The sequence below is a fragment of the Drosophila miranda genome (genome assembly GCF_003369915.1).
Source record: "Drosophila miranda strain MSH22 chromosome Y unlocalized genomic scaffold, D.miranda_PacBio2.1 Contig_Y2_pilon, whole genome shotgun sequence".
In the NCBI taxonomy this organism is placed as follows: Eukaryota; Metazoa; Arthropoda; class Insecta; order Diptera; family Drosophilidae; genus Drosophila; species Drosophila miranda.
This window is the reverse complement of record NW_022881614.1, coordinates 23,212,251-23,237,334: the sequence shown is the minus strand read 5'-3', so window position 1 is coordinate 23,237,334 and position 25,084 is coordinate 23,212,251. Positions and strand designations below refer to the sequence as shown.

Sequence of the window (25,084 nt, the reverse complement as noted above, 5' to 3'; positions counted from 1 at the left end):
AATAACATTTAATGTGGAGCGGTGTTTGGAGTGCGGATTATGTTTTTTTTCTTTAAGCTTAAACGACGTGGGCGATCGCTGGCCGTGGCCGGTCAGCCCTAAATTTATATAGGTCCGTGTATACGTGTGCGCGTGTGTGTGTGTGTGAATAGGGTTTCGGGGTTTTTACTTGGTGAATGAGACCAAACGTGTGGCACGCACTGGAAGGCGATGCAACGATCGTGCGGTGTGGCTAGAATCGCCCTGGCAGCTAAATCGCCCTCTTTCACCCTCCCCCTTCACACGTCCCGCGCTACTTGGCTCACACACGCGCAACTGGAACGAACTCACTCAGGTTCCGTTGGGCAGTCTTCTTCTCTGCAGTCGACTTTCTCGAACTCCAGTGTCCCTCTCCAGGAAACCTTCTGGCCCGGTTCTGGTGGCTATATTCCTTGCCGGCTGTTAGTAAAATTTTCTGCATTACAACCTATTTTATCGCCCGCCTTTTCTGTACTCACTTCATACTTTCTGTTTTAAGCACAAAATTTCAAATTTCCACGTCCACGCTCCACGATTTCCATAATCCAATCCACGTTTTCTAATATTTTCACTCCTATTTATCCCTTTTTCCCTTACTAATACATATAACTAATCCTATTCTCTTCCTTATATCCCCAGTAACGGCTCCAGCTCCCCCCGATGTCACCATACACCGTCGAGCCTCCCTGGACTTCCGCTAGATGGCGCGTCGCCCTCAGCCCTGGCCACCTATCGTTCAGGTGGGACTGGAACATACTGTAGTTTCATGCGTTTTTTATGCAAACTCGACATGGGCTTGCGTGGGTGCGCCGCCTGCCCAGGCCCGGAGGTGGTGTGGTGCTTCTTTTGCTGCTTCTGCTGGGTGGTGTTTCGTATAAATTTTCATTTAGCTCACGCTCACGCACACACTACGCACTCTCACGGGCTGCACAGGCTACAGGCTACATAGGCTGAGCCGAGCCCACACCCCACCACCCCCCCGTGGGAGGTAAAGCATTTTCCACCGCCTAGTTCCAGCGCCGTATACACACAACACTTGCACACGAGCAGAAGAGCACCCTTCTACCTCTCGCTCTCTTCTTCTTCGTTCATTACTTTTTCAACGCGAATTTGGGCGTTTAATGCACTCAAACTGATCGAGACAATTACCGTTGCACTGGGGAGCACTGCACTTTATTTATTCTTCAATTATACACTAATAAATCAAACTTTTCCAGTGCGAAAATTTTCCTGCCTCTCGCTCCGCCCGCGTCGGTTAACATAACAATAACAGAGTTTTCCTCCTCTATTTAACAGTCGTTGAACAGCTTTGTTAATGTTAAGTGGCATGCAAATAGTCATCGCTCTCATGTTAAACGGCGTTCATGCTAACATACAGTTTAACAGAGTTTTAAAACTTTACAACAGCTGTTTTGGGGAGCTTTGCAGCACTGTGTTCTGTCTGAACTTCCCAACAGTGCCGTTATATAATTGTGTTTTATAAATAATAATGTTGCGGCAATTTCTGGTGTGTTAGAGTCTCCAAGTCAACCAGGAATGGTAGCTAATTTAGTTATCTTTAGTTCAGCACAGCATCGCGTCGGTTGGTGCGGCCCATGATTGCCCCACATCGCTCGGCCAGTAGCAGCCTCGACAAAACTGAGTTTACAACTCCGTCGCAGATAGTCGACTACGATGATCTCCGCATTTGCCTGTGCCTGAGTATCCACTCCGACCCGACGAGACTCGCAAGCAGCGGTAAATCGAATGAATATCTAGCCCAAGTAAAATACTTCATTTCTAGTCAATTCCAGGCTGCTGTATCAGAGTCGGAAGCGTGGCATGCTCGAGAATGATCTGCTCCTCAGCACGTTTGTGGCCAAGCATCTGAGGGACTTCTCCGCCGCCCAGACAGCCCAGTACGACGAGCTCATCAACGGCGTGAGCAACGACTGGGACATATTCTATTGGGCCACCGAAACGAAGCCCACACCGCCCCAGTATGATACGTGCATGCTAAAGCAGCATGTGAAGAACGAGGACCGCGTGCAGCGCATAAGACAGCCCGACTTGTAGGAGCGTCGGGTATCTATGATGTCAACCCAGATATTTCAATCGCATTTCACACGGGAAAATCTTATGTATTCGGTTCAGCACATTATAAATATATGTATTTGTTTGTTTAAGTTAAGCACTGAATTGTTCGCTAAGATATTGCTTGTAACAGTTGTTAGGAAACGCATCTTTACACATCCGTGGGTGCAATTTGAGTTATAGAAAAGGAGAGACTTTCTTTTGGGCGTTGCAATTTTCTGACTATTTGGTTCCACTCTTGATCGTTTAAGCAGCCGTGGCCTTAGACCTAGTTCCTCACCAAATAAAACACGGTTTTGATTTCCTGAAATACACATCCATACAATATATTTAAACGATTATCCAGTTAATTGAATTCATGCTTGCCTTTCGTGTGTATGTCCTTCATGGTATATATATATACATACATACATACATATGTATATATGCATAGTATAAGTATATATATTTAGAGTAAATGTAATTTGCTTAACCACTATAGCGAAATGTTACACTTAAAACTTTGCTAATGCCTTGCCTTAGTCTTGCCGCAAAGCAGATGCGTGAGTGAAACTGATGGAACGTTCCGTGATGCACTGGACAGATCAACGTAATCGTGATCGGGTGACAGATAGTGTGAGACAGAGAGAGTGAGTGAGGAGAGTCTACGAACGTTTACAGCATTGAACTATTGACGGGTTTCTCTATTAACATGCTACATAGATGGTTGAACTGTTTTTACTTAAATAGTCATATCTTTCTAGATTAAATGTGGTTTGGGGATTGAGTGTTGTTGTCAGCTTGTTGTGAGTATGGTTATGGCTTATGAGATTGGGTTTGGGTATGTGTATGTGTGGGTCAGGTTGGGGCGCAAGGTATTCTTGAAAGGTTCGCAGTTTAATTACACATCATAATATTACACACTTTATGATTACAGGGGCTATATGAAATATACGTTAAAAGTTATTAAAAATCACGCTAAATCAAAAGGCCGCAAATAGTCGCCGATGTCGCGCATCTTTAGCAAATGAATCAGTTAAAAAGAGGGAAATTTAATAGGCGTTCGCTCGCATGTCGGCGCGCTGGTAAAAAAGAAGAGAACTGAAGTAACAACAAAATTTAACCTACGACGAAAATTGTAAATAATCTAGTCGAGCGTCTCGAAGTAGTCCTGCGGATCCATATACATAGAAGGACTGCTTCCGCCACTCATCGATGCGGCTGCTGATGCCGCCGCAGACGCTGCTGCCGCTGCCGCCGCCGCTGCTGCCGCTGCCGCCGCCGCTGCTGCTGATGTTGAGGATGAGCTGACTCCGCGATAACGACCACGACGCATTACACCCGGGCCCCCCCCACCCGTACTACGCATGCTGCTGCTGCTGCTGCCCGTCATGACAGGATCGTAGGTGCGGGATGAGGACGCTTCGGTGCTGCCGGAGAGCGAGGACTTGCGTCGCCTCTTGTTGCGACGACGCCGGCGACGCTTGGTCGTCTGAACAGCCACCGCCGCGGTCGATGTGGAGGGTACTACGCTGCCCAGCGGTTCGGTCAGCACGCTGGTGCGCGGCAGGGTCAGCGTGGTCTCGAACATCTTCAGCAGCGTCGGCGAACTAGGTCAATTTTGCGGGAACACATCGTCGATGGTAATGAAAGCATCTTCGCCCAGCGAGTGCTGCCCGATCACCTTGATTAGCTCGGATGCATGAGCCACCAGGAACTCCAGCGGGGGACGTTTCTCAAAGTTAAGGTACTCTGCAAGCGAAAGCCACACAGCAGAGCGTAAGATTGCAGTGGGGAAACGACTGGTGCCAAAGGACTTACCCAATATGGCCGAATTGAGCGTGGTGGAGACGTTTTCACGTCGCGAGGGGCACAAGAGCCAGCCGAGCGGACTGGACCAGGGGTTTGAGTAGGCAATCAAGCTAAATGCATCCTGCGAAATAAAATCGAAATCGGTGTAGAGTGGAAGCGCGAAGGCTGCTTTTAATAATAGGGGGATTTACCTCCAACATTTGACGCTCCTCCTCGGTCATGAGGTTATCCTTTTCCAGTTGCTGGCCCATGCAGGACAGCTCCTTGCCAAACTCGAGTATCTTCTCGATGACACGACCACAGCTGCGAGATGACGGTGAAACGTCTACATCTGGGTGCGTTTGGGCAACCTTGATTAGCTTGATTCTCTTTCTGGTTTCTGATTTTTCTATTTCTATACCCATTTCCTCGTCGATGGCATCTAAAGAGTGGCGCACTCCACTGGCATTGCCATTGGAGCAGGAGTCGCCGCTGCCGTTAGAGTGGCTCTGGCACGGTTCCATCTCCACATCCGTGCTGTTGGTGTCGTGCTCCGCGCACTTGTTGGAGTTTTCGTCTATGACCATGCTGCAAAAGGTGAGAAAAGCTCTTCAATAAAAACTCCGCTAAACCCTTTAGTTTACAAACTTTTTCAGTTCCTGCTTTTCGCCGCCCTCTAGTTTTATCACAGCTGGAATCGCAGTGTTGTTCTGTTGTGTTGGCTGGTTGCTCTGGCTGTTGCTGTGGCTGTGGCTGCTGCTGTTGCCCACCTTGCTGTGCTTGAACGCCTTGGTTGACTGTATCACAGAGGTCTGATTTGTGGGCATGGTCTGCGTCGTGGCTGTGACTTTATTGTTGCCCGGCTGTTGGGTACAAAGACAAAGGACAATGTGACGTTGATGCCTTTAACCTCTCAAGTCTTCGACTCACCTCGATGTCAGCTCCGTTGATCATTTCGATAAATTGACGACACTTCAGGGAGAACCACAAATTCTTGTTGGCCTCGAGCAGGCCGGGATACGAGCGCAGCGTGTATTCAATGGCCTGGCTCATTTTGCCGGTCTGTATGAGCTTAATGATCTCTGGAAATATGGAAGATGGGAACAATTAGTTTCCCCCCTGTGCTTCAAAGAAACTCCACTACTAACTTTGTCGCGTCTTGATGGAGGCCAAGTCCTCGTCGAATGGCTGATTCGTGTAGCCGTTGAAGGCCTCGGCCGTCTTGCTGTAGCCGTTGTGCACCAGATAGGTGGAGACCAACCTGCCAATAAAGGTGCAATACGATTAATGCTTGAAACTTGAGTGTTCTGCTGCACCACCCACCGATTCATTAGGTTCTCCGGCGTTTCCAGCAGATGTGGGTATCTGTCGATCTTTCGCAGAACATTCGCGCGCATCTCCTTCATCATGTCGAGGATTCTGTCGAATTTGAACGGCTCCTGGCCAAAGTTGGCATCGACCTCCTCACCGGGCGTCTGCAGACCCACTGTCGGATAGAGTTTTGTCTGTGGAAATACGGTAGAATGGAGGTTAGCCTTGGCAGGAGCGGGTGGACGGGTCGTCGACTACCAACCGGCAAGTCCCTAAATGCGATGCCGAGGTCCACGCCGTTCTTTGTGTAGAAGCAAGTGTTGTTCACGAAGTTCACGCAGCAGCCGATCACGTCGCCGGTGGTGAAGGTCGGTCCGTAGGTCTGGCCGTTGCCCGAGGAGCTAAACGAATTGCCGTCGTCGCCATGGTAACCGTACGACTGTTTGTCCCAACCTACTTGGGTTAAGGGGGGTGCGTTCATTAGGAAGTACGAGGGATTGCCCCTAACAACCCTGTGGACACATACCTGGCAAGCGGTTCATGCGGAACTGCTGGGCAGTCAGGCCGATGCCCATATAGCCGTTGCGGCCCTTCGAGATGATGCGCACCTCGAAGTAGTACAACCCACAGGAGGATGGAATGGGGTAGGCGGTGCGCACGGAGGCGGCATCACTGTGCTGTTTGCCCACGCCTGCAACGGGAAAGGTTTCGCTTATAAAATCTACAATTTACAACATATTCATTTTCCATCTCTGTTTGACGCAGTAGCGCCACCTATACAACTTTGCACGCAACTCGGTCAGCTGTTCTGTTAATCAACATTCTGCGTTAACAGCACAACACTGGCTGTTGCACAGTCACGCGAATGAGCGTGGGAGAAGTGAATGCTGAAAAACAAAAGCCACAGCACAGCTGGTGCGGAAGAGCGGGACGACTGCAGGCACATCAAATGGCCATCAAAGTGCATTGGGTGTCGTTTCACTCCTCTACTCCTTGGGTGCGACAAATTTTACATATTACAGGACGATGTCCTCTGCCAGATTTCTCACGTGCGAGTGGGATCAGTGGGTCGGGTAGCACTCACCTTTGAAGGTAACGCGCAGATTGTTCTGCGACAGTCCTATCGACAGACATTTGTCATGAGTACTCCAGCAGCGCGGCAACGGAGTCTCGGTCTCGTTCACATTGGGATAGAGTAGACGAAGCGGATCCACGCCCTGCTGTGTAGGCGGGTGACGTCCTCTGCCGGAGCGGGGCGAGCTCTGATTCGAGTTCTTCTGGCGGCAGTTGCCGGGGAACATGTCGTTGGTGAAGCGGCTCCCGTTGTTGCTGTAAAAATGACGAGTGCGTCTCGCTGCGGCCGCGTTGTTGTTATTGTTGTCGTTCTCCTGATCGTCGAAGGCGTCGTCGGCGGGAGTACCGGGGGCAGAGGGCGGGGTACCCAACTGGTTCAGTGAGACACGGCTCGCACTCTGGCCAGCGGTGGTAGCGGCAGAAGAGTGGGTCGGCAGGACGGCCACCGAGCTCAGCCGCTGGCTGCCAGCGGATGTCGAGGGGGCCTGGTCGTCGATATCGCGGGGAGCGGAGACAGCGTCTTCGCCTTCGTCGAGGTCGTCGTCGTCGTCCTCGAAATCGTCGATGCGCTCCACGGCTTCGTTGGGAATGGCACCGGCGTCAATGGTATCCGCAATCGCGTTGGCGACTATGCCCACTGGCTGCCGCTGCTGCTGTTGTGGACTTCGCTCTCGCTCCGAATCGGAGTCCCCGTCCTCCAGTAGTGGCTGCTGCTGCTCTGGCTCTATTTCTATTTCTGGATGCTGCTGCTGCTGCTGCTGCTCGGGCTCGGGCATTGGCTCCAGTTGTGGCTCTAATGCGGGTTGCGATGCAGTCTGGTGAAAAGGAGGAGTAGGAGAGTGATGATCATGCGATGAATGGTCGTGACCTTCGTCTTCATCTTCTTCTGTATCAATGTTGAATAAAATGGCTGCACTGAACGACTGGGGATGGGGGACGGACGAGGAGGAGGAAGGAGAGGAAGATTCACTCATAGGCTCATGGGAACCCCCGACTGTGGTTAACGTTGCTGCTGTTGTTTCTACTGCTGCTGCTGCTACTGGTGCGGCTGCTGCTGCGTTCCTGCTGCTCCCACTGCTCGTGCTGCTGCTGTCCGAGGAAAAGTTTGGATGGTGGTCGTTGTCCATTGTCGACTCAACGATCTACTGAACGCGCGGTACTTAAGAGGTACTTGTGGCAGGGCACGGCACGGGGAAGAAGCACAGTTAGAAGAGAACGCTGCGAACACGAACGAAAATCATTTTGAGTGCGGATGGCTTTTCTTTCTTTCAGTTTCTGCGTGTGCTGTGAGAGGATGCTGTGTGTATACGGTGGGGGGTAGGCATGGTGGGAGGAAGGGCTGACAGGCAGGCAGGCAGCATACATCAACCTCAAATTGCAGTGTCCTTTGTCCGTTACTCCGTCCGTCTCCCTCGCTCGCAGGTTCTCTTTCATCATTGCACACTTTGGCTTTGGCCCGCTCGCTCTCTCGCTCGCTCCTGTCTCTTCTCTTCACTTTGCTTCACTGCTGCGACGCAGCTCTGACCCAAATTAACAGCAACAATTATTGCATCTCCAACCAAACAACAACTACATTTACAGGTTCGACGCGCAGCTGCAGCACCAATAACATGAACAACGACAAAAAGGAACAACAACTAGAGCAACAGCAACAACAACAACTACATGCACGGGAATTGCAGCCAAGGCAAAAAATCAATACAATAAAAATTAATTTACTTTTCCTGCTCTGCAGAAGCGTTAGATTAACAACATTTAAACGGAATAAAATGATTTTGCAATGCGTTTTTACGTCGTTCTTTTCGACGTTTTCTTTGTTTTCCCTCTAACCAACGAGTCACTGTCCACACAAATACACGTACAAATGGAGAAGAAAATTTTGCTGGGGCAATGAATTATTATGAATTTGCTGATGGATTTGTCTGAATTGCATTCAATGCCATTGGCCCGAATGTTTCAATTAATGTTCACGAATAGTTAGTTACCTTTCTAGCAGTGGCTACGCACTTTTTAAATTATTTTTTCATTTTGATTTCAGCTTCGTGTGAATCAGTGTGACCGCAGATTTTATCGATAAAATATACCGAAATATACCGTCTCATATTCAAGATATTCCATAAACATGCCAATGAAAAAAACGAACTTAACCCCGCTCTATTTAAACAGGTGAACAACTTGAGTTAAAGCAGACAAATTTAGTGTTTGCAAGTGTGTTTGTGTGTCAATCCTGTCCATCCTTTTTACTTGCAATAAAAATCACGATATTTTTTGCGCGTTAAATTTTTTCACGTTTTATCAGTTTCGTAGAGTGTATTCTAATACGCACTGATCGATACCCTAGCCAGTGTGTGACGCTTTCGTTGTATGAACTGGCACATCTATATACTTTATGGTTAGTGTCGACACGTTCTCTTCCCATGATCAGAAATAGTATATATATATAGCTATAAATACTATCGGTTATGGATAGTCGATAGAGCTGCGCGCCAAAATGGATTTGTTTTAAAATTTGTGCTACAAGGACTGGACAGCAGATCTGCCAGAATCTCAGAGCCAATACAACACAGCACTGTCAATTGCCTTCAAGGCGGGTCCAGCTTGCAATTCACAGTGCATTACGAAGCTCATTCCTGCTCTGAGAGACGTGTACTTTGGGCCTTCAGCTATTACCCTTTTTGCCGAAACATTCCAATTGAATTAACACGACAATAGCTCGGTGTCCTTTGATTATTTTGTGCTTCCACATTAGAGGCAATTATCACTATTGTTTTAATTTTGATGCTTTTGCTTTGTGTTGTGCAATTGGGCGAGTTCCAAGAAGAACATTAATCAAGCGACTTGACGTGTGAGAGAAATTAGCAATATACTCGGGGACATATACATACATATGTATATATTGTTTATTTGGTATGGTTATGGAATTAAAAAAAAAGCTAAAAAAGGATACGCAATACTCCGCCAAAAAGCACGTCCGTCTTTCCCAATTTATATGTAGTATGTAGTTATCCATGTTTGCCTACAAGTTTTATACGAAAATTATACGCTAAGTAATCAAAATGAAATGTTTTTTCGGTTGATAAATCGATCTCCAGCACCGTCCTTCCTCTGTGGTTCCCTTAAGGACCATAGGATTGTTATTTAAATGACTATGTTATACTTTGTATGAGAAGACAAGGAAATCCGTTTACTGATCAAGATCAAAATCATATGGTTCTAGGACCATCGGGCTGTGCATAGCCGCGCTTCATTAGTTTTTCGCGCAGATCGGCATTGTCGCAAGGAATGGAATCGTAAAGCATGCATGCATCATGCAGACGACTGGCCAGCACTACGTCTTGCTCCTCGTTGAGTATTTTGCTTTTGAGATACTTTGAGATGCCATTTTTGTAGCAGCTAACGGCGCGATATGGCCGAAGACTGTCTATATCTCCGCATTTAGGGGCACAAACTCTGTATTGCCGTAGTCTACATATAAGATCTTGTAGTACCGGTCTGATTCCTCGATGATCTGGGCGCGATAATAGCAGCCATCGTTGTAGCGAGCCAAGACAATGTCCAACATATGCAGTTTTTGTTTGAACTGACTCTTGGCCCCTAGGACATCATTTTTGGTCCATACCAGAGGAGGAGAGCCATCCACAAATTGGGCATAGACTTCCGTGGTACTACTCACATAGGTTATCAGTATTTTCAAAATGCTTCCTAGTTCTCGTAAGAGCGGAGTATCAAACACGGTCTCACCACCAAGTCCTTGGTGGCGCACTGAGGTGCAAATTGCTCATGCAGCAAACGAGAGTGTCTGCCTAAGGGGAAACATGAATTGTGTCAAGAGTTTTCTTAGAGGTTTGATTGTTTTCTAAGCACAGACTTACCCTTGAAGCAGCCGTTGAGTTCCGGATCGTAGAAATTGTTTAGATCAATTTGCATGTTGCAATTGTTCACACAATTGAAACTTCTCATGCTACTTAGCAAGACATCGTGCAGACCAATAAGTGCTCGATCCCTTTTAGCTACCTTCGACATTTTTATCGAGCAGCTGCTTCGCAGTACAATCATCGAGCGGCATTTAGCGCCAAATACTGTAAACTATCAGAAATATACCGAAAATACGGCTCAGTACCAAAATATACCGTAAATATACTGATGAATTATTTGTACAATCCATTTATGTATTTCTTGATTTTGATATTCGGTTTATTATTACTAGCTAGATAGTACATTCCGCACTAAACTCATAATTTTATCCGTTAGATGAATAAATTGTGTATAGATTGGCTACCTTTAAGAAATCCGTTTTATTGGACAGTTTATACAAAAGCTTTAAGCAAAAGATGTCAAAGCATAAAACTGAGGAGTCGAAAAACCCCACCACTGTCGGACAGTGGTTATTAAAATACTCTCCACGAATATTAGGAAACTTTAAGAACTTTAGCGCAGCTCAGGCGAAATATATCTTGGTAACTTTTTTTTAAGGAAAGAAAAAGGAATTGGATTTTTTTTCGCAATTTAGCTCAAGGATTTCACCTGTTTAAATGTAGGGGGTTAAGTGTGTTAAGATCAGTTTTTTCATCGGTTTATCGACACAAGTCGGCATAATTTTAACTAAGTACGGGGTTTTTTGATATTGGAATTTAATTTAGTAAAAATGGCCGCACAATATACTCAATTGCAACAGTGGTTTGGCCAGTACAAGCAGACGGTTACCAGATCGCTGCACGACACCAACAAACCCTGGACCAAGGTGCTGGATATCGTGGAAGAGCGGACTAGCGTTGACCGCGTGAACATATTTTTCGGTGAGTAGAAGATCCTGGTGTGGACGACGTCATCGCCCCCAGTTACTTAGGAGGACATCCAAGCACTTAACGGTTTCGCCAGTCCAAAAGATGCAATAGAGTTCTCTCACAAAGAAATGTATAAATAGCAACCTGTTATATATAGCATGGTAGACGAGGGGCTGTGACATGGCATTTAGTCCGTGGCAGGCAGCGGGGCAGGGAAAGTTGCCTAATTTGGGGATTAATCACTATCGTCAGCTTGGCAAATGCCGCTGCACCGTTTAAGCGTAATTAAATGGTCTATCTCTGGGGTATAGTATCGGCAAGTACGCACGCACACCAGGTAGAATCTCTACATGAATATGTGTGGGCATGTGTCAGCTTACGTATGCAGTGCTTGTGTGTGAGTGATAGCTTCCATGAAAAGTTTTTTGGTTTGTGCTTTTCTTTGTTTACTCTATCGAGAGTATGTTTTATCCGTCCGCTGAGCAATCGTAGATTACCGTGTGGAGCATTGTACCGATCGGATCTCCAGATTGTCGTCAGCGCAAAAGGTCAGACTCGGCTTCGACTTCGCTCCGGACCAGCTCTCCTCTGCCTTCGTGGCGGTTTGCACACGTGTAAAAACGCTGGCTGGCAGGTGAGCGCGTGCCTCTGTGTGCGTGAAAGCCCCAGATGTGGCTCTGGGATTATATTATGCAAATAAAACTTCCCGTTATCTACATTGGCTCAGGTGAGTCCCTACCGTTCCTTCTGCTGGCACCCATCTCCGAACACCTTTGAACTGAACAATAAAACGCCCATAAATATAATTAGCGAAATACTCATCGGCGGTCGGGCATGACATCATTATGCGGTGGATAGAGCGATCCGCGGCGAGTCCGATGTGCTATTCTGTGCTGGCAAGGCGAGACTGACCGGGATCGGGCCGCCGTCAGGCATCAGGTGCAGAATTCTGCAGATGACACTTGTGACAACAGCTAAATGGTTATAATTAGCCTCTCACAGCCTTGGGGCGGAACGGGGGACACCAATTAGGGCCCCAAATCAGGGAGGGCCGCAAGGCACCGTCCATCGTAAATGGACTGTAAGGATTCCTCAGAAATTTGGATTTAGCGGGGGTAAAATCTATGGATAAAATCTCGCTAGAAGCCGCCCCAACGGACTCGTGCTTACACAAACCGCCCCTGCGCGATGCTGTGCGACAGCCTAAGGGCCCTTTTGCTTCAATGGGCACAACCCAGTGGCCATCGAGACGGAGATCATGGCAGTTGATAGCGTGGAGAGTAAAGTGATCGAACTTTTTAAAGAGAATGCCTTGCTACGCTACGGTACAGACCCTGGGCCCTTTCCTGTAACCCTCCTTCCACTTTCTAACTGGTGTTCTTTTCGACTTTTCCAGGTGCCGCCGGCTTCTGCGTCCTCTATCTGATCTTCGGCTATGGGGCACAGCTGTTGTGCAACATTATTGGCGTGTTGTACCCGGCCTACATCTCGATCCATGCGATTGAGTCTAGCACCAAGCAGGATGATACCAAGTGGCTAATCTACTGGGTCACCTTCGGCATTTTCACGGTGATCGAGTTCTTTTCGGGAGTCCTGACCCACATCATACCCTTCTACTGGCTGCTGAAGGTAACCCATCGCATGGGATTGTATTGAAGATTGAACTAATTTCTCGTCTGTTTCAGTGTGCTTTCCTCATCTGGTGCATGCTGCCCACGGAGCAGAACGGCTCCACCATTATCTACCACAAACTGGTGCGACCCTACTTCCTGAAGCATCACCAATGTAAGTACAATATCCACTTCTCCCTAAACGAACCTAATGTGATTTTTCTTTCCATTGCAGCCGTCGACAAGCTGATTGACGATGGCATGAAGAAGGCAACCAATGTGCTGAAGCATGATTAGGAACAAGGTCTGCCGGCCGGCCACTTCTTCATGCATTTGGTACTCCCGCCTCCACGCAGGATTTTTTTAGACAGCACGGAATTAGGGTTTGGTCACGTCGAATTGGTAAAATAAATTTTAAATCTATCCGTTTGTTGGTGAGGCATCCAGTTTTGACTGTCGCTAACGTAGTTAACCAAGAAGAAATCTCGCTTGTTATACATAAATCGAAAACAGGGTTTTATTATTGATCTAACAATGCTCATGCGGACGCAGAAGCGGATTCGGCCTGGCCCGCTGCTGCTGCCTCCGCCTGCTCTTCGGCCAGCTTCGTACGGTTCCGCCAGGCAGTCATGTAGGTGCGTGGGTGGATGGGCAGCAGTCCGGTGACGCCCAGCAGCTCCGCAGCCGGGTCGGAGATGTGAGCTCCCTTGCCGAGCCAGAAGCTGATGCGTTCCGTGTTGAGCGCCACCAGGCGCTCGTTGAAGTCGTTGGGCAGGGGATCGTAGGAGTCGACCTGCTCGATAACAGGCTGGTGCTGGTTCTTGCGGCGCCGTGGGCACAATTGTTCGTGTTATTAGCCGCCTCTGTTACAACATCCCTGGGACAATATCCATACCTCCATGACGACAATGTGATAGAAGGGCCGGTTAGTGCAGCCCAGACGCACGAAGCGGATGATCTTGGCCGAGTGCTTGTAGAAGCGGCCGATGCCACTAGCCGGCGACAGAGACATCCTCAATTATTTATGTTTAATTCAACTTTTTAACAAATGCAAGGTTATGCTATGCTGCAGCGATGTAATTGCGATGTCTGGGCGATAGTTGTGCGCGCAGCAATCGATAGTATCGACAGCCCCAGCAGTAGTGGGATTTTTCCTCTCTTTTATGCTTCATCCTCTTTGGTTTAAACCTTTTTCTATAAACTATCCAATAAAAACGATACCATAAAATTAGCCAATCCTGTAGATAACAGATTCATCAATCGGATAAAATTATGTGTTCAGGGTTGAAAGTTCTATCTAGCTGTTAATATTCAACCGAATATCAAAATCGAGGAATACTATTTCCGATCATGGGAAGAGAACTGAGGGTCAGGCGAATATATTTTACCGATACGTCCGATAATACAACCCTGGCACCGTACGCAAGATGGCGACAGGCACGAACACTAAGGAATGCTCAGTGGTGTGTCTGTGTCTGTGAAAATAATATTGGAGGAAAAAAGTGTGCGTTATTTTGTTTATAAATTTAATTGCAAAAACTGCACATCAGCACACGGCGCGTCCACACACCAACCCAACACACACATAGAAGTGCGGTGCGCCTTATCAATGAACCGAGTCGCAGCCTGAGACCTAACGCCCTGACCGAAAGGCACGCCACCGAAGTGAATTTGTTCGCAAGAACGGAAAAAAATGGCGCCCGCAGCCACAGAAGCAAACCCAAACCCAAAAGCAAAAGCAACTTGACTTTCTTTTCGGTCTATAGTTCGTCGCCGTACTCGTCTCGTCTCGTCGTCGGCGACGAATTTTCGTCGCAGTGCGATCCCAAGTGAAAAATAATTAAATTGTTGTGTGTTGTTCTGCACAATACCAACACCATTACCATTACCGTTTGCACTTACTACTACTAGAGGAGGCTAGTATTTTGTACGTGATTTAATACCACATATAATACCAGCAACAGAGAAGTGCAATTACATTTGCGTTTGGAAATTTTGCGCTTTTTTTTCTTTCGCCTCCCTTCCTCCACCATACCATCACTTCCCACTCTTCTCTATCTGCCTCACTTGCTCCATTTACAATGTGCGCCGCCCAGAACCCACAGCCGCCCTTCGGCTACACCTGGGGCTTCGCAGACAACGGCAGCCGCACCGCCGAATCGGTTCTGGAAATATCGCCCAACATAAACTACACCGTCAGCGGGGAATCGGTAAGTAGCTCTAGCTCCTAGCTCCTGTATCTATACGTAAATTAGTTGCTGCAGTGGTTGCTCCTCCCCCCGCCCCTGCCGATAATCGAGTGCTTTTGCTAGTGCAGGCTGCTAGCTAAATAGCCAATTCGACCAGTCGCAGCCACCCACCACCCCCTAACCATGCCATCGCCCACGTAACAGTGTTGCTTTCCTACAGCTAATCGTGTTGGGCTCCCAACAACAAGAAAGCAAGCGCCACATATACTCGGGCAATACGTACAGCCATACATGCATACGTACATACTTGCAGGCAAGCGAACGTGCATATATACACTACACTCGCTCACTTACACTCGCTGCTTTCGGCGATGGCGTGTATGTATACGGGAATACAAAAAGAAACGACAAGAGATATACATACGCACGTAGATACATATACTCGTACGCTTTATGTAACTGCGTTGTCATGCGAGGAAATCGGCGCTGTGTTAGAATTCTTTTACCATACATTTATACAAGTCGTATTCGTTTCCATTTCATTCGTAAACATTCATAATTTGGTATTTGTAAGCCGTGTGCGTATATATTTGTGTATGCAAAAAACCAGAGAAAGCACGCACCTGTACATGCTAGAAAGGGACGAAGAGAGAGTAGGGCTAGTGGGAAATGCAGCGACGCTTAATAATAATTAAAATTCCCATTAATAATGGGTTTGGCGGGGTGGAGCATTCGTGGCGCTGGCAAAAGCAATCGATTGAATCGATAATTCGTACTTCCTTTATTATGATTATTATATATCGTTAACCCTCCCTACCCCCACCGCTTGAGTTATTATACCCGGTACTCAAAATGAGTATTGGGGTATATTAGATTTGTGGTAAAATTGGATGTGTGTAACGTCCAGAAGGAATCGTTTCCGACCCCATAAAGTATATACATATATTCTTGATCAGCATCAATAGCCGAGTCGATTGAGCCATGTCTGTCTGTCCGTCCCCTTCAGCGCCAAGTGCTCAAAGACTATAAGAGCTAGAGCAACGATGTTTTGGATCCAGACTTCTGTGATATGTCACTGCTACAAGAATATTTCAAAACTTTGCCCCGCCCACTTCCGCCCCCACAAAGGGCGAAAATCCGTGGCATCCACAATTTCAACGATACGAGAAAACTAAAAACGCAGAATCGTAGAAGATGACTATATCTTCTAGAGTGCAAAATCTGAATCAGATCGTATAATTATTATAGCCAGAATCAAGAAAACAATTTCATTCTTTCTCGCTCTGTCTCTCTCTAACACACAGGTTTCATGGTCGGTTTTGCCAATTGCAAAATATGAGTTCAAGGATCTCAGAACCCATAAGAGCTAGAGCAACCAAATTTGGTATCCACACTCCTGTGATATCGGACCTTGACCGTTTTGTGTCAAAATTTCGCCACACCCCCTTACGCCCCCGCAAAGGACGAAAATCTGGGGCATCCACAAATCTCAGAGACTATTAACGCTAGAGTAACCAAATTTAGTATCCGAACTCCTGTTAGATCTCACTATAAAACGTATATCTCAAAATTTCGCCCCACTCTCTTCCGCCCACACAAAAGACGAAAATCTGTTGCATCCACAATATTGCAGATTCGAGAAAACTAAAAACGCAGAATCATAGATAACGACCATATCTATCAGATTGCTGAATCTTGATCAGATCAGATAATTTTTATAGCCAAAACCAACAAATCAATTTGCACTGGCTACGCAGTGCCCGACGTCACGCTCAGACTGATTTTCTGTCTCTCTCGCACGCACTCTTTGTCGTGTCGTTTAATATTAGCGGCGTCTGCCGGAGGAGAGCCATACTGACTAAGTATCGGGTATAAATGTAGAGTTGCGGTGTCCGCAGCAACTCACAACGTTCCCCCTCGTTTTTATATTATAATTATTCTTATGGTTTCTCTGTTGTTTTGTTTTGTTTGTTCGTTTTCTGGTTTCATTTGGTAAGCAACAATTTTCAGTTACACAATTGTCCATTGGGCCAGAAGTGAAACCCTCCCTCCCCGCCCCACACCAATTCGCTGCAATTCGGCCGTTCCGTTTTTCCTCTAGTGTGCGTCAGCATCGAATTCGCCACTCGCTAAATACACACGCAATTGTATGTATGCTTACATATAAATATGTGTGTGTATGTGCAGCGCAGCCAACACCAGTGCCAGAAATGACGTGTTCTTGTGTGCGTTTTGTTTCACGCGTGTGTTTTGATTACTTTTGCGTTTCAATTGTGCGAAAGAAAAAGAGAGAGATAGAGAGAGAATGAAAAAGGGCGCGCATTTTGCCGACCTCTCTCTCAACCCACCTCCTCGCCTCCTCTACCTGCGTGCCTCGTACTCCTCTTTATCATCTGTTGCCGCACCGCTGCCTGCCTGCGCAGGTGTAGCGACGTGGTTATCAATCAGAGCCAGACGAATGAGCATCAAACAATTATAACAAGAACAACAACCAGAGAAGAAGCCACAATTTGAAGCCCACTGTCCCACTACTGCTTCTACTACTACTACTACTACTAACCATAGCGTGTGGCAACTGTACTAATCTCTAGCCTAACTCCATCGTCTTAACTAAATAAAAATGCCCAACCCCCCCATTAGGCCCATTGGAAGAATTGCATTCCTGTACTTTGTTCGGTTCTTGGGGACGCAGATCCACAGTATCCAATAAAACACTAACAGACCAATATATAACTGGTGGGATGTATGGAAAGAACACACCGCGTCCATCCATCCATTATCAATCTACAATCAAGCAATCTCAAGCCACAAAAACCCTTTCCAGATGCCCTATCTGCTGTCCACGGATGGATCATTGGCCGTACAAAAGGATGTCAAAGGTGCTCTAACCGGCAATAAGGGGAATGTTGTGCGTCGCATGTACGTTGTGAACGATCCTTCGTTTCCGCCCGGTACACAGAGGTGCGTTCAGAATCTATCAACTGAATAATCATTCAAGCAGCCACCCAAAAGAGAAAGCAACCAACTAAGCATTCTTCTCCGTTTGCTCCGACTCTTCCTCTTCTCTATCTATTTCGTTCCATTTACAGAGTAATTACCACTGGGGGAGGCTCGTCGGTAGTCAAGAAACAGGATTCGCAGCAGCAGGTGCTGAGCCTGGACAAGAACTGTAAGTTGTCGTATCGATATATGCATCGGTGCAGCCGTCATCGATGCATCTATCCGTGTTGCACGCGTTGCTGTTGTGATTATCCATCTATTTGGGGTTTTTGTTAATCGATTGTTTTCTCTCTACTCCCGTTTTTTTTATTCTCGCTCGATCTCGCTCGCTCTTGAACCAACCCGTAACCGAACCCCCGAACCCATCATCTCCCACCTAACCCCACCACTGTCTATGTTCGCTGCGCTGCGCTGTGCTTGTGTCTGTGTGTGTGCGTGTTACTTGTAATTGCTATTGCACCACCACCACCACCACCTCCCCACATCACCCCCTATCCGCACCACATCATCATCCATCACCTAACTGATTGCACACTACACTACACACACCTCATGGCACCACATTACACCTCATCTCTTGGTGGCGGCGGGCGCGGTCTGAACGAACACATCTACAACACAGATCTCCTGGTCGATCAGGCAACTGCCGCAGCAGCAGCAGCCGCGGCTGCCAGGGATCCCTCGGTTGCTCACCACCACACATTGACCAACGGTAGTATTGTCGATGCTAAGACCGGACAGACGGTGCTGACGGCGGGCTCCGCGGCTGCAAAGTCGCACTTTGGGTCAATTGGGGCGCTGCACCTCACCCAAGAGGAGTGCAACGAGATCCTGATTAAGCGCGCCATCGCTGCCGGCCACCATCAGACGCACACAATCACCGCTGCCGACGGATCGCATCATCATAGCTCGGCGTCTGGCGCGACACCAAGTAAGCATCTCAAATCTGTAATTGTTGATTACCCAAATCCTCCCGCTCCTGCTCCTCCAAACTGTTCCTCCTACTGAACCCACTGATCCACTTTCCTACACCAATACCAATACCAATACCAATACCGATACCGATCCTCGTACTCCCTGTACTGGTGCGATGCACATCACTGCCGCCACTAGCACCACTGCCACTACCACAACCACTACCACCACCCGATTGATGTAAAATCCCGCAGTATCCGCACCCGGCATTGACAAATTCTCGGTTCTGGTTGCTTTATCCCCATATTCCGGTTGCATTACGTTATTTTACGTACAAATATTTGATTTAATTTGCTATTGCATTTATTGTTTTTGATTTATAATTTGATTTAAGTTCGCTTTCGTTTGGTTCGTGCTTTGATTTTCGTTTGTTTCTTCTCTTTTGTATTTTTTGTCTCTTCCTCTTGAATTCCATTTGGTTTCTGTTCCGTTGGCGGCGCAACAACACTCTTAGGTGACATACTTCCTGGTATTTCAGTTCAAGTCCAGAAAGTAATACAAGGACTCGAAGAGAACGAGGACTCGCAGGGCGACGCACCCAACTTAAAGTTGGAGCCAGGCACATTAGAGTTGTCCCCAAAGACCGAACTACAGGAATCAATGCATTTCAGCGAAGTAAGCCAACAATATCCACCATACATATTCCACATCCCACTCGATCCCAATCGAAACACATGCCAAATTCAATTCCACGGGACTCAGGACTCGCTTCCTGGAGAACGCCAAGAGTCTGCCAAGAAAAGTAATCCATCTGCAACACGCCTTTCTCTCCCCGTTCTAGACGGACGCCACCATCAAGAAGGAACGCCCGTACAGTTGTGAAGAGTGCGGCAAGTCTTTTCTGCTCAAGCATCATTTGACAACACACGCACGCGTGCACACAGGTGGTTGTTCTTGTTCCTATCCCTCTACCCCTATCCAGCGAGCGGGTCTAACCACTATGTATGCTTTCCTTTCCCCCTCGACAGGTGAGCGACCCCATATCTGTTCCCATTGCGGCAAGAGCTTTGCGCACAAACACTGTCTGAACACGCATCTACTGCTGCATTCAACCGACCGACCCTACCAGTGCCAGGAGTGCAAGAAGAGCTTCACCCTTAAGCATCATCTGCTGACGCACCCGCGCGTCCACAGCCGAGAACGACCTTTCGTGTGCCAGGAGTGCGGACGTGCCTTCCCACTCAAGCGGCACCTGGTCACGCACAGCAAATTCCACGCCGGCGAACGTCCATACGTCTGCGAGGAATGCGGTGAGAGCTTTGCCCAGGAAAACCATCTTATTATGCACTCGCGGTGAGTCTTGCTTGTCCCTTCGGGAGTCGTGTCTGATCCGAACTAAACCGGCTCCGTTTCTCTTTACCTTTGGACAGCTTCCATGGTTCATTGAATCCATTTGTTTGCGCTGAGTGCGGTGCCTCGTTTCCACGCAAGTTCCAGTTGGTGAATCACGGACGCATACACGGCAAGATCCCCCACTCCTGCACCGTTTGCGGAAAAGAGTTTTTACAGAAGCGAACGCTAGTTTCCCACATGAGGTGAGTTCGAAATTAGTCTCGGCTAATGGAATGAGCCCCTAATTAATGTTTCATGTCTCAGACGTGTACACACCGGCGAGCAGGCGCATCCCTGCGTCAGCTGCGGCGAGGGATTCCTCACCAAGGCTGAGCTGCACCAGCACGTGCGGGCAGCGCACAATGGCGTCAATCCCAACACGAGCAGTGCCACCATCATTGCCAACCAACAGGTATATAGACAATCGATTTCACCATGATCTTCGGCAGGGACCAACGTATCCAAGTTTATCGATTTCAAGCAGCTGCAACAGCCCCACCACCATCCGGGACAACATCCGCAGACGATCACCGTCGTGAGTAACCCGGGCAACTCTACGCTTCTCACGGTCTCCACCACGGATGCCAATGGTGTGGCGCGTCCGCAGTTCGTTTGCCGGTAAGTTTTCATCGAATCTTTCACTGAAATAAACGCCTAATATTTTGGTGTATTCTCCCTGAAGCGAGTGCGGCAGCGCCTTCAACAGTCGCGAGGCCTTGGCTCTGCATTTGCGACTGCACACCGGCGATAAGAGTCTGATGACCGATTTGTGCGCCTTGACGGCAGCGCTGCCGGGTCACTTCTTGAGCACGGCCAGCCTGAACCCGGGCACTGTGGTGACAGCCAATCCGAATTTGGTGGGCCAGAACCCAGTGCCCGTGCAGATCATATCGTCCACCGGCCAGGTTATGTCGCAGACTACGCTGGTGCAGTCCGCCAACTCGACCCATCCGCAGGCCGTAGTCACTGCCGTGCCAACGATGCCCGTTCATCAGCAACAGCACATGCAGCACGTTGCCCAGCAACAACAACAGCAGCAGCAACAGCACGTGGTCAATGTGGTGCCGGCCAATAAGCCCAAGTCGCATTTCTGCGTCAGCTGTGGCAAGGGATTCGCCGCCAAGCACGGCCTCATGCAGCACAACCGCCGCCACCCGAACGGCGGCTGTACGGTGCGCACTCACGTCTGCGAGTGCGGAAAGGCCTTCTTCCAGAAGAACCATCTAATGCTGCACCAGCGCCAGCACTTGGAGACGAAGCCAGCCATATCACAGCAACAGGTATGCTAGAGTCCAGATGAGACAAGTGCCTCTCCTTCTGAGAATCCAGATAAAAAAAAAAAAAAACAGATATCCAGACCCCCGACACTATGTCTCTGTTGTTTCGATCGTTCCGCTTCGATAAAATGCTTTCATTAAACTACTTAGTTAGCCTTAAGTCCACGTAATTCTATTGGGAGTAAGTTAGACAGCCCTAACCCGATTGTACATTATTCAGCACATAAGCAATGTTAACAAATCCACAATAAACGATCCTGATTGGCATATTTTGACCAAGAAATCACTAAGAATGGGCGTTTCGGTCGGTCAGCAGACTACTCTCAGGCTATGCTCTCAGTGTGACTCCGTAATCCTCTTCCACCAAATGTAGCTCTGTGGATGTCAAGTCCCTTAGGTTAGGTCTTTTGTTCTGCGTCTGCGTCTGCATCTATCCATCATCCGTCTATCTACCTAATCATCTGGCCATCTATTCCACATACTCCACCATATATCACTCTACCAATGAAATCGAATCTGAAACATAATCGCATATCCTTCTCCAATACTTTACAGCTTGTTGTACCGACTACTTCTTACTAAGAACTAAACTAAACAGAAAAAAAGATAACAAAACAGAAACGTACAGAAAGAAACAGAATTGCCACAAAACTGAAAATTAAGCCAATTAATCAAAAAATAAACCAACTCTCGAACGACATCCATATGCAAAAACCGAATCTGCACCTGCACCTGCACCTCAAACCAGGCAGCGCCGCTCGATCCTTTGGGGGACATCTGTCGGGTCTGTGGCCGAGTGTGACTGTGCCTGTGTGTGTGTGTGTGCTGCGTGTGCCTCCCCTCCTTGACGCCTCGACGCCTGGTAGACTATAAATCAAAATAAACCCATAACTCTATAATTCTACGCTGAATAAAATCCCAATCGAAATCAAAATCCGTTCAGTGGCTTCAGGTTGCGCGTTTAGGTGTGTATGAACTATCCAAATTATCGCTAATCGTTAAGTGTCTATATCTCTGGTAATCTCTTTCGTTATCTGTTGTAAATGCTGCTCTGTTTGTCTGGTATGCAAATGTAGTCCTAAGTAAGATATATTATTGACCTGCCAGCATCTGTCTTGTCTTCCTCTCATCTGTCTATTTTTTATGCTTTCTCTGTTCTAAGTATTTTCCCCTGCAACTCGATTACTCCACCTCTTGCCTGAGCGTAAGCTTTAGTTTAGTTTATACATATTACTTTGCTGCATACCTAGTCTTGGCCCAGAGTTTGTCCCAGGCTTTAGCTAAAAGTTTGCCCTTCCCCACTTTTGCAGGAGCAGCAACAACAGGAGGCGACCGTGACAGCATCAGCGTCTGGACAGCATCCGGTGCAGGTGCAGATCCTGCCCGATGGCCACATACACGGCAAGGTCATCAAGTACGAGATCTGCCGCAGTGTGCTGCCAGAGGATCAGGCCACAGCACAGCAACAGCAGCAGGCAGGCATGGATGTGGAGTAGCCGAGAGCACCTCGATGTGGAATGTAAATAAATGTAGATGACTAGGAAACACGCACGGATACGAACATGGACACGGACACCGATATGGACATGGACACAGAGACAGACACGCACATCCCTCCCAGAAGTGTCCTCAACTTTGGCGAACGCGGCGATTCCCGTAACTGTAATGTTTTAGTTAGTTCTTAGGCTAGCGGATAAGTAATGGGATAATCTGATAAGTAAGCGTTACACACATGCATATACTACCTACCTACCTTTTACCTACCACTTACATAGACCTATGTAACACCATTTACATATACATATACACAGACATATATATATATATATACATACATATATATATATATATATATATATATATATACATATTCGATATATATAGACGTAGACGTAGTGTATCTGTTAATTTTGCGATGCGTTGGTCGCATCTAAAACATCAACCTGATTGCGTTGCGAGTTTTAAAGAATTACGTTCGATGGTTTAATGCATTACCCGACTTTTACTAACAAATATACAACCATATATAGGACTAACATATACGAGGGTTGCTATTTATATTTCGGGAATAGGAAATAAGAACAATTTTTAAATGAAAATGGTTTTATTGTTTTTCAAAATATTCCCCCTGATGATCAATACACTTTTGCATTCGCTTGAACCATTGGTCATAGCAGTTTTTCCACTCCTCTTGAGACACCTCCAAAACATGGTTTTTAAACTCTTCAACTGCTTCTTCGGCGCTCGTAAAACGTTGACAACGCAGTTTTTTTTTTGATGTTAGGGAATAAAAAGAAGTCATTGGGTGCCAAGTCAGGACTGTAGGGATGAAGAGTCATAAAGAAGACGTTTTGACTGCTTAAAAATTCACCTGTTTGTCGAGATGTGTGCGAGCTCGCATTGTCATGATGGAGAATGATTCGTGCTCGGCAGTTGGTTTTGCGAATGTCTCCGAAGACCTCCGGCAAACAAATGGTCGTGTACCACTCAGAATTGACAGTCCTACGTTTCTCTAGCGGAACAGTGGCCACATGACCCATTCTCCCGAAGAAACAGGCGACCATTTGCTTCGAAGTGCTTCGTGCTCGAACAACTTTTGTTGGATTTTGCTCATCTTGAAACACCCACACGGTCGATTGCTGTTTAGTTTCCGGCTCATACGCATATATCCATGATTCATCACCTGTTACGATTTTATAAACATCTTTTGAAGCACCTCGGTCGAACTTTTTAAGCATTTCCTTACTCCAATTGACACGATCCTTTTTTTGAGCGAGTGATAAGTTATGGGGTATCCAACGAGAGCAAACCTTTTTTACAACTAAGTGTTCATGTAAAATGGAATGTATTGAAGTGGAACTAATGTGCAAGGATGCCTCTATCTCACGATATGTCACATGTCGATCTTGCACTATCAGTTCACGCACACCATCGATGTTTTGTGACACAACATTTGGGCGACCTTCACGGAATTCGTCAGCGACTGAACTACGACCACTATTAAACTTTGCAAACCAGCGATAAACTGTCGTTTTTGATGGTGCTTTCTCGCCATATAAAGAACTAAGTTCATCAACACATTCTTGTTGGGATAATCCACGTCGAAAGTTGTGAAAAATAATCCAACGAAAACGCTCTCGAGAAATTTCCATTTTTTTGCCAAATTTTTTTTTTAAAGTGATTATGAACAAAACAAAAACCTATTGTAAAATTGTGCAACCCTCGTATGCTAAGTGTAAAATGTAAACATATAAACAGAAACAAAAATATACATAGACCACTACGGATAGTTGTAGACACTAGCAGGCGTTGCACTTGAAGAATACGTAACCGGCTCCAGTGGGAGTTTAGTGGAGTGGGTGAGAGAGAGTGGAGCGTGGGCATTCCTGCCGAGATTGTACATAAAAAAAATAGAATACAGAAGCAACGACCCGAAGAACAGAACAGAACAGTAACTAGCTAACAGATACTATATCTAACACGAACCGCAGGAGGCATATGAAGCAAATCTTTAGACTTAAGAAACCGTAGGATACAATATTTACCACACACACACACACACATACTTAGGGAGAAGATGACGACACCAGCCTATAAAGGAGAAACTCAGAAAATAATCAGCATAAACAAGCAGCTACTTGCATTCACTGACCTTTCCCTGATCCCGAGAT

General features: G+C 47.0%; 8 protein-coding genes across 30 annotated transcripts in view; 3 read left to right on the top strand and 5 right to left on the bottom strand.

The window, feature by feature from the left end:
- The window catches only part of LOC117193385 (G protein alpha o subunit-like), a 138,175-nt gene extending 136,908 nt beyond the window's left edge, over nt 1-1,267 (bottom strand). The window contains exon 1 of the mRNA XM_033398132.1: nt 1,168-1,267. The gene's annotated coding sequence lies outside the window, so the exon portion shown is untranslated. The remainder of the gene's footprint in view (nt 1-1,167) is intronic.
- Nucleotides 1,268-1,447: 180 nt separating this feature from the next.
- LOC108158515 (succinate dehydrogenase assembly factor 2-A, mitochondrial) lies at nt 1,448-2,420 on the top strand. Its single transcript, XM_017290892.2, is given in 4 exon segments — nt 1,448-1,525; nt 1,581-1,695; nt 1,698-1,755; nt 1,812-2,420. Coding segments are annotated over 4 exon segments (453 nt in total). The 5' UTR covers nt 1,448-1,507; the 3' UTR covers nt 2,074-2,420.
- LOC117193389 (paired mesoderm homeobox protein 2B-like) lies at nt 2,392-3,678 on the bottom strand. The gene has a single exon (XM_033398140.1). It carries the CDS (start codon nt 3,659-3,661, stop codon nt 3,218-3,220), a length of 444 nt encoding a protein of 147 aa, XP_033254031.1. The 5' UTR covers nt 3,662-3,678; the 3' UTR covers nt 2,392-3,217.
- LOC108158509 (ran-binding proteins 9/10 homolog) lies at nt 3,661-8,307 on the bottom strand. Of its 2 annotated transcripts, XM_017290883.2 has the most exons (12): nt 8,232-8,306; nt 6,257-7,464; nt 5,699-5,863; nt 5,435-5,625; nt 5,185-5,366; nt 5,010-5,122; nt 4,792-4,943; nt 4,510-4,724; nt 4,283-4,449; nt 4,074-4,213; nt 3,892-4,003; nt 3,661-3,822 (listed from the first exon to the last, which is right to left on the bottom strand). In XM_017290883.2, the coding sequence occupies exons 2-12, from the start codon at nt 7,371-7,373 to the stop codon at nt 3,686-3,688; spliced, it is 2,691 nt and encodes an 896-aa protein (XP_017146372.2). In that variant the 5' UTR covers nt 7,374-7,464; nt 8,232-8,306; the 3' UTR covers nt 3,661-3,685. The 2 variants fall into 2 exon arrangements, with proteins under 2 accessions (XP_017146372.2, XP_033254001.1); XM_033398110.1 differs by having other exon boundaries at nt 4,074-4,449; nt 5,435-5,628; nt 8,232-8,307.
- Nucleotides 8,308-10,829: 2,522 nt separating this feature from the next.
- LOC117193387 (receptor expression-enhancing protein 5-like) lies at nt 10,830-13,063 on the top strand. 3 transcript variants are annotated; one of them, XM_033398136.1, is made up of 4 exons: nt 10,830-11,042; nt 12,427-12,659; nt 12,716-12,815; nt 12,876-13,063. In XM_033398136.1, exons 1-4 carry the CDS (start codon nt 10,892-10,894, stop codon nt 12,935-12,937), a joined length of 546 nt encoding a protein of 181 aa, XP_033254027.1. In that variant the 5' UTR covers nt 10,830-10,891; the 3' UTR covers nt 12,938-13,063. The 3 variants fall into 3 exon arrangements, with proteins under 3 accessions (XP_033254027.1, XP_033254029.1, XP_033254028.1); XM_033398138.1 differs by lacking the exon at nt 10,830-11,042 and adding an exon at nt 11,671-11,757; XM_033398137.1 differs by lacking the exon at nt 10,830-11,042 and adding an exon at nt 12,274-12,355.
- Nucleotides 13,064-13,135: 72 nt separating this feature from the next.
- On the bottom strand, nt 13,136-14,008 carry LOC108158518 (probable 28S ribosomal protein S16, mitochondrial). The gene is made up of 2 exons (XM_033398141.1): nt 13,536-14,008; nt 13,136-13,460 (listed from the first exon to the last, which is right to left on the bottom strand). Exons 1-2 carry the CDS (start codon nt 13,650-13,652, stop codon nt 13,179-13,181), a joined length of 399 nt encoding a protein of 132 aa, XP_033254032.1. The 5' UTR covers nt 13,653-14,008; the 3' UTR covers nt 13,136-13,178.
- Nucleotides 14,009-14,121: 113 nt separating this feature from the next.
- On the top strand, nt 14,122-24,715 carry LOC117193384 (zinc finger protein 2-like). 20 transcript variants are annotated; one of them, XM_033398120.1, is made up of 13 exons: nt 14,122-14,567; nt 14,737-14,850; nt 17,654-17,790; nt 17,919-17,998; nt 18,452-18,760; nt 19,223-19,419; nt 19,586-19,691; nt 19,773-20,097; nt 20,175-20,339; nt 20,401-20,548; nt 20,603-20,754; nt 20,819-21,416; nt 22,724-24,715. In XM_033398120.1, the coding sequence occupies exons 3-13, from the start codon at nt 17,654-17,656 to the stop codon at nt 22,907-22,909; spliced, it is 2,403 nt and encodes an 800-aa protein (XP_033254011.1). In that variant the 5' UTR covers nt 14,122-14,567; nt 14,737-14,850; the 3' UTR covers nt 22,910-24,715. The 20 variants fall into 20 exon arrangements, with proteins under 20 accessions (XP_033254011.1, XP_033254009.1, XP_033254007.1 ...); XM_033398118.1 differs by having other exon boundaries at nt 14,122-14,850; nt 19,283-19,419; XM_033398116.1 differs by having other exon boundaries at nt 14,122-14,850; nt 19,259-19,419.
- Nucleotides 23,495-24,579, bottom strand: LOC117193386 (histone-lysine N-methyltransferase SETMAR-like). Its single transcript, XM_033398135.1, has 2 exons — nt 23,785-24,579; nt 23,495-23,732 (listed from the first exon to the last, which is right to left on the bottom strand). The coding sequence occupies exons 1-2, from the start codon at nt 24,563-24,565 to the stop codon at nt 23,518-23,520; spliced, it is 996 nt and encodes a 331-aa protein (XP_033254026.1). The 5' UTR covers nt 24,566-24,579; the 3' UTR covers nt 23,495-23,517.
- Nucleotides 24,716-25,084: the final 369 nt, after the last annotated feature.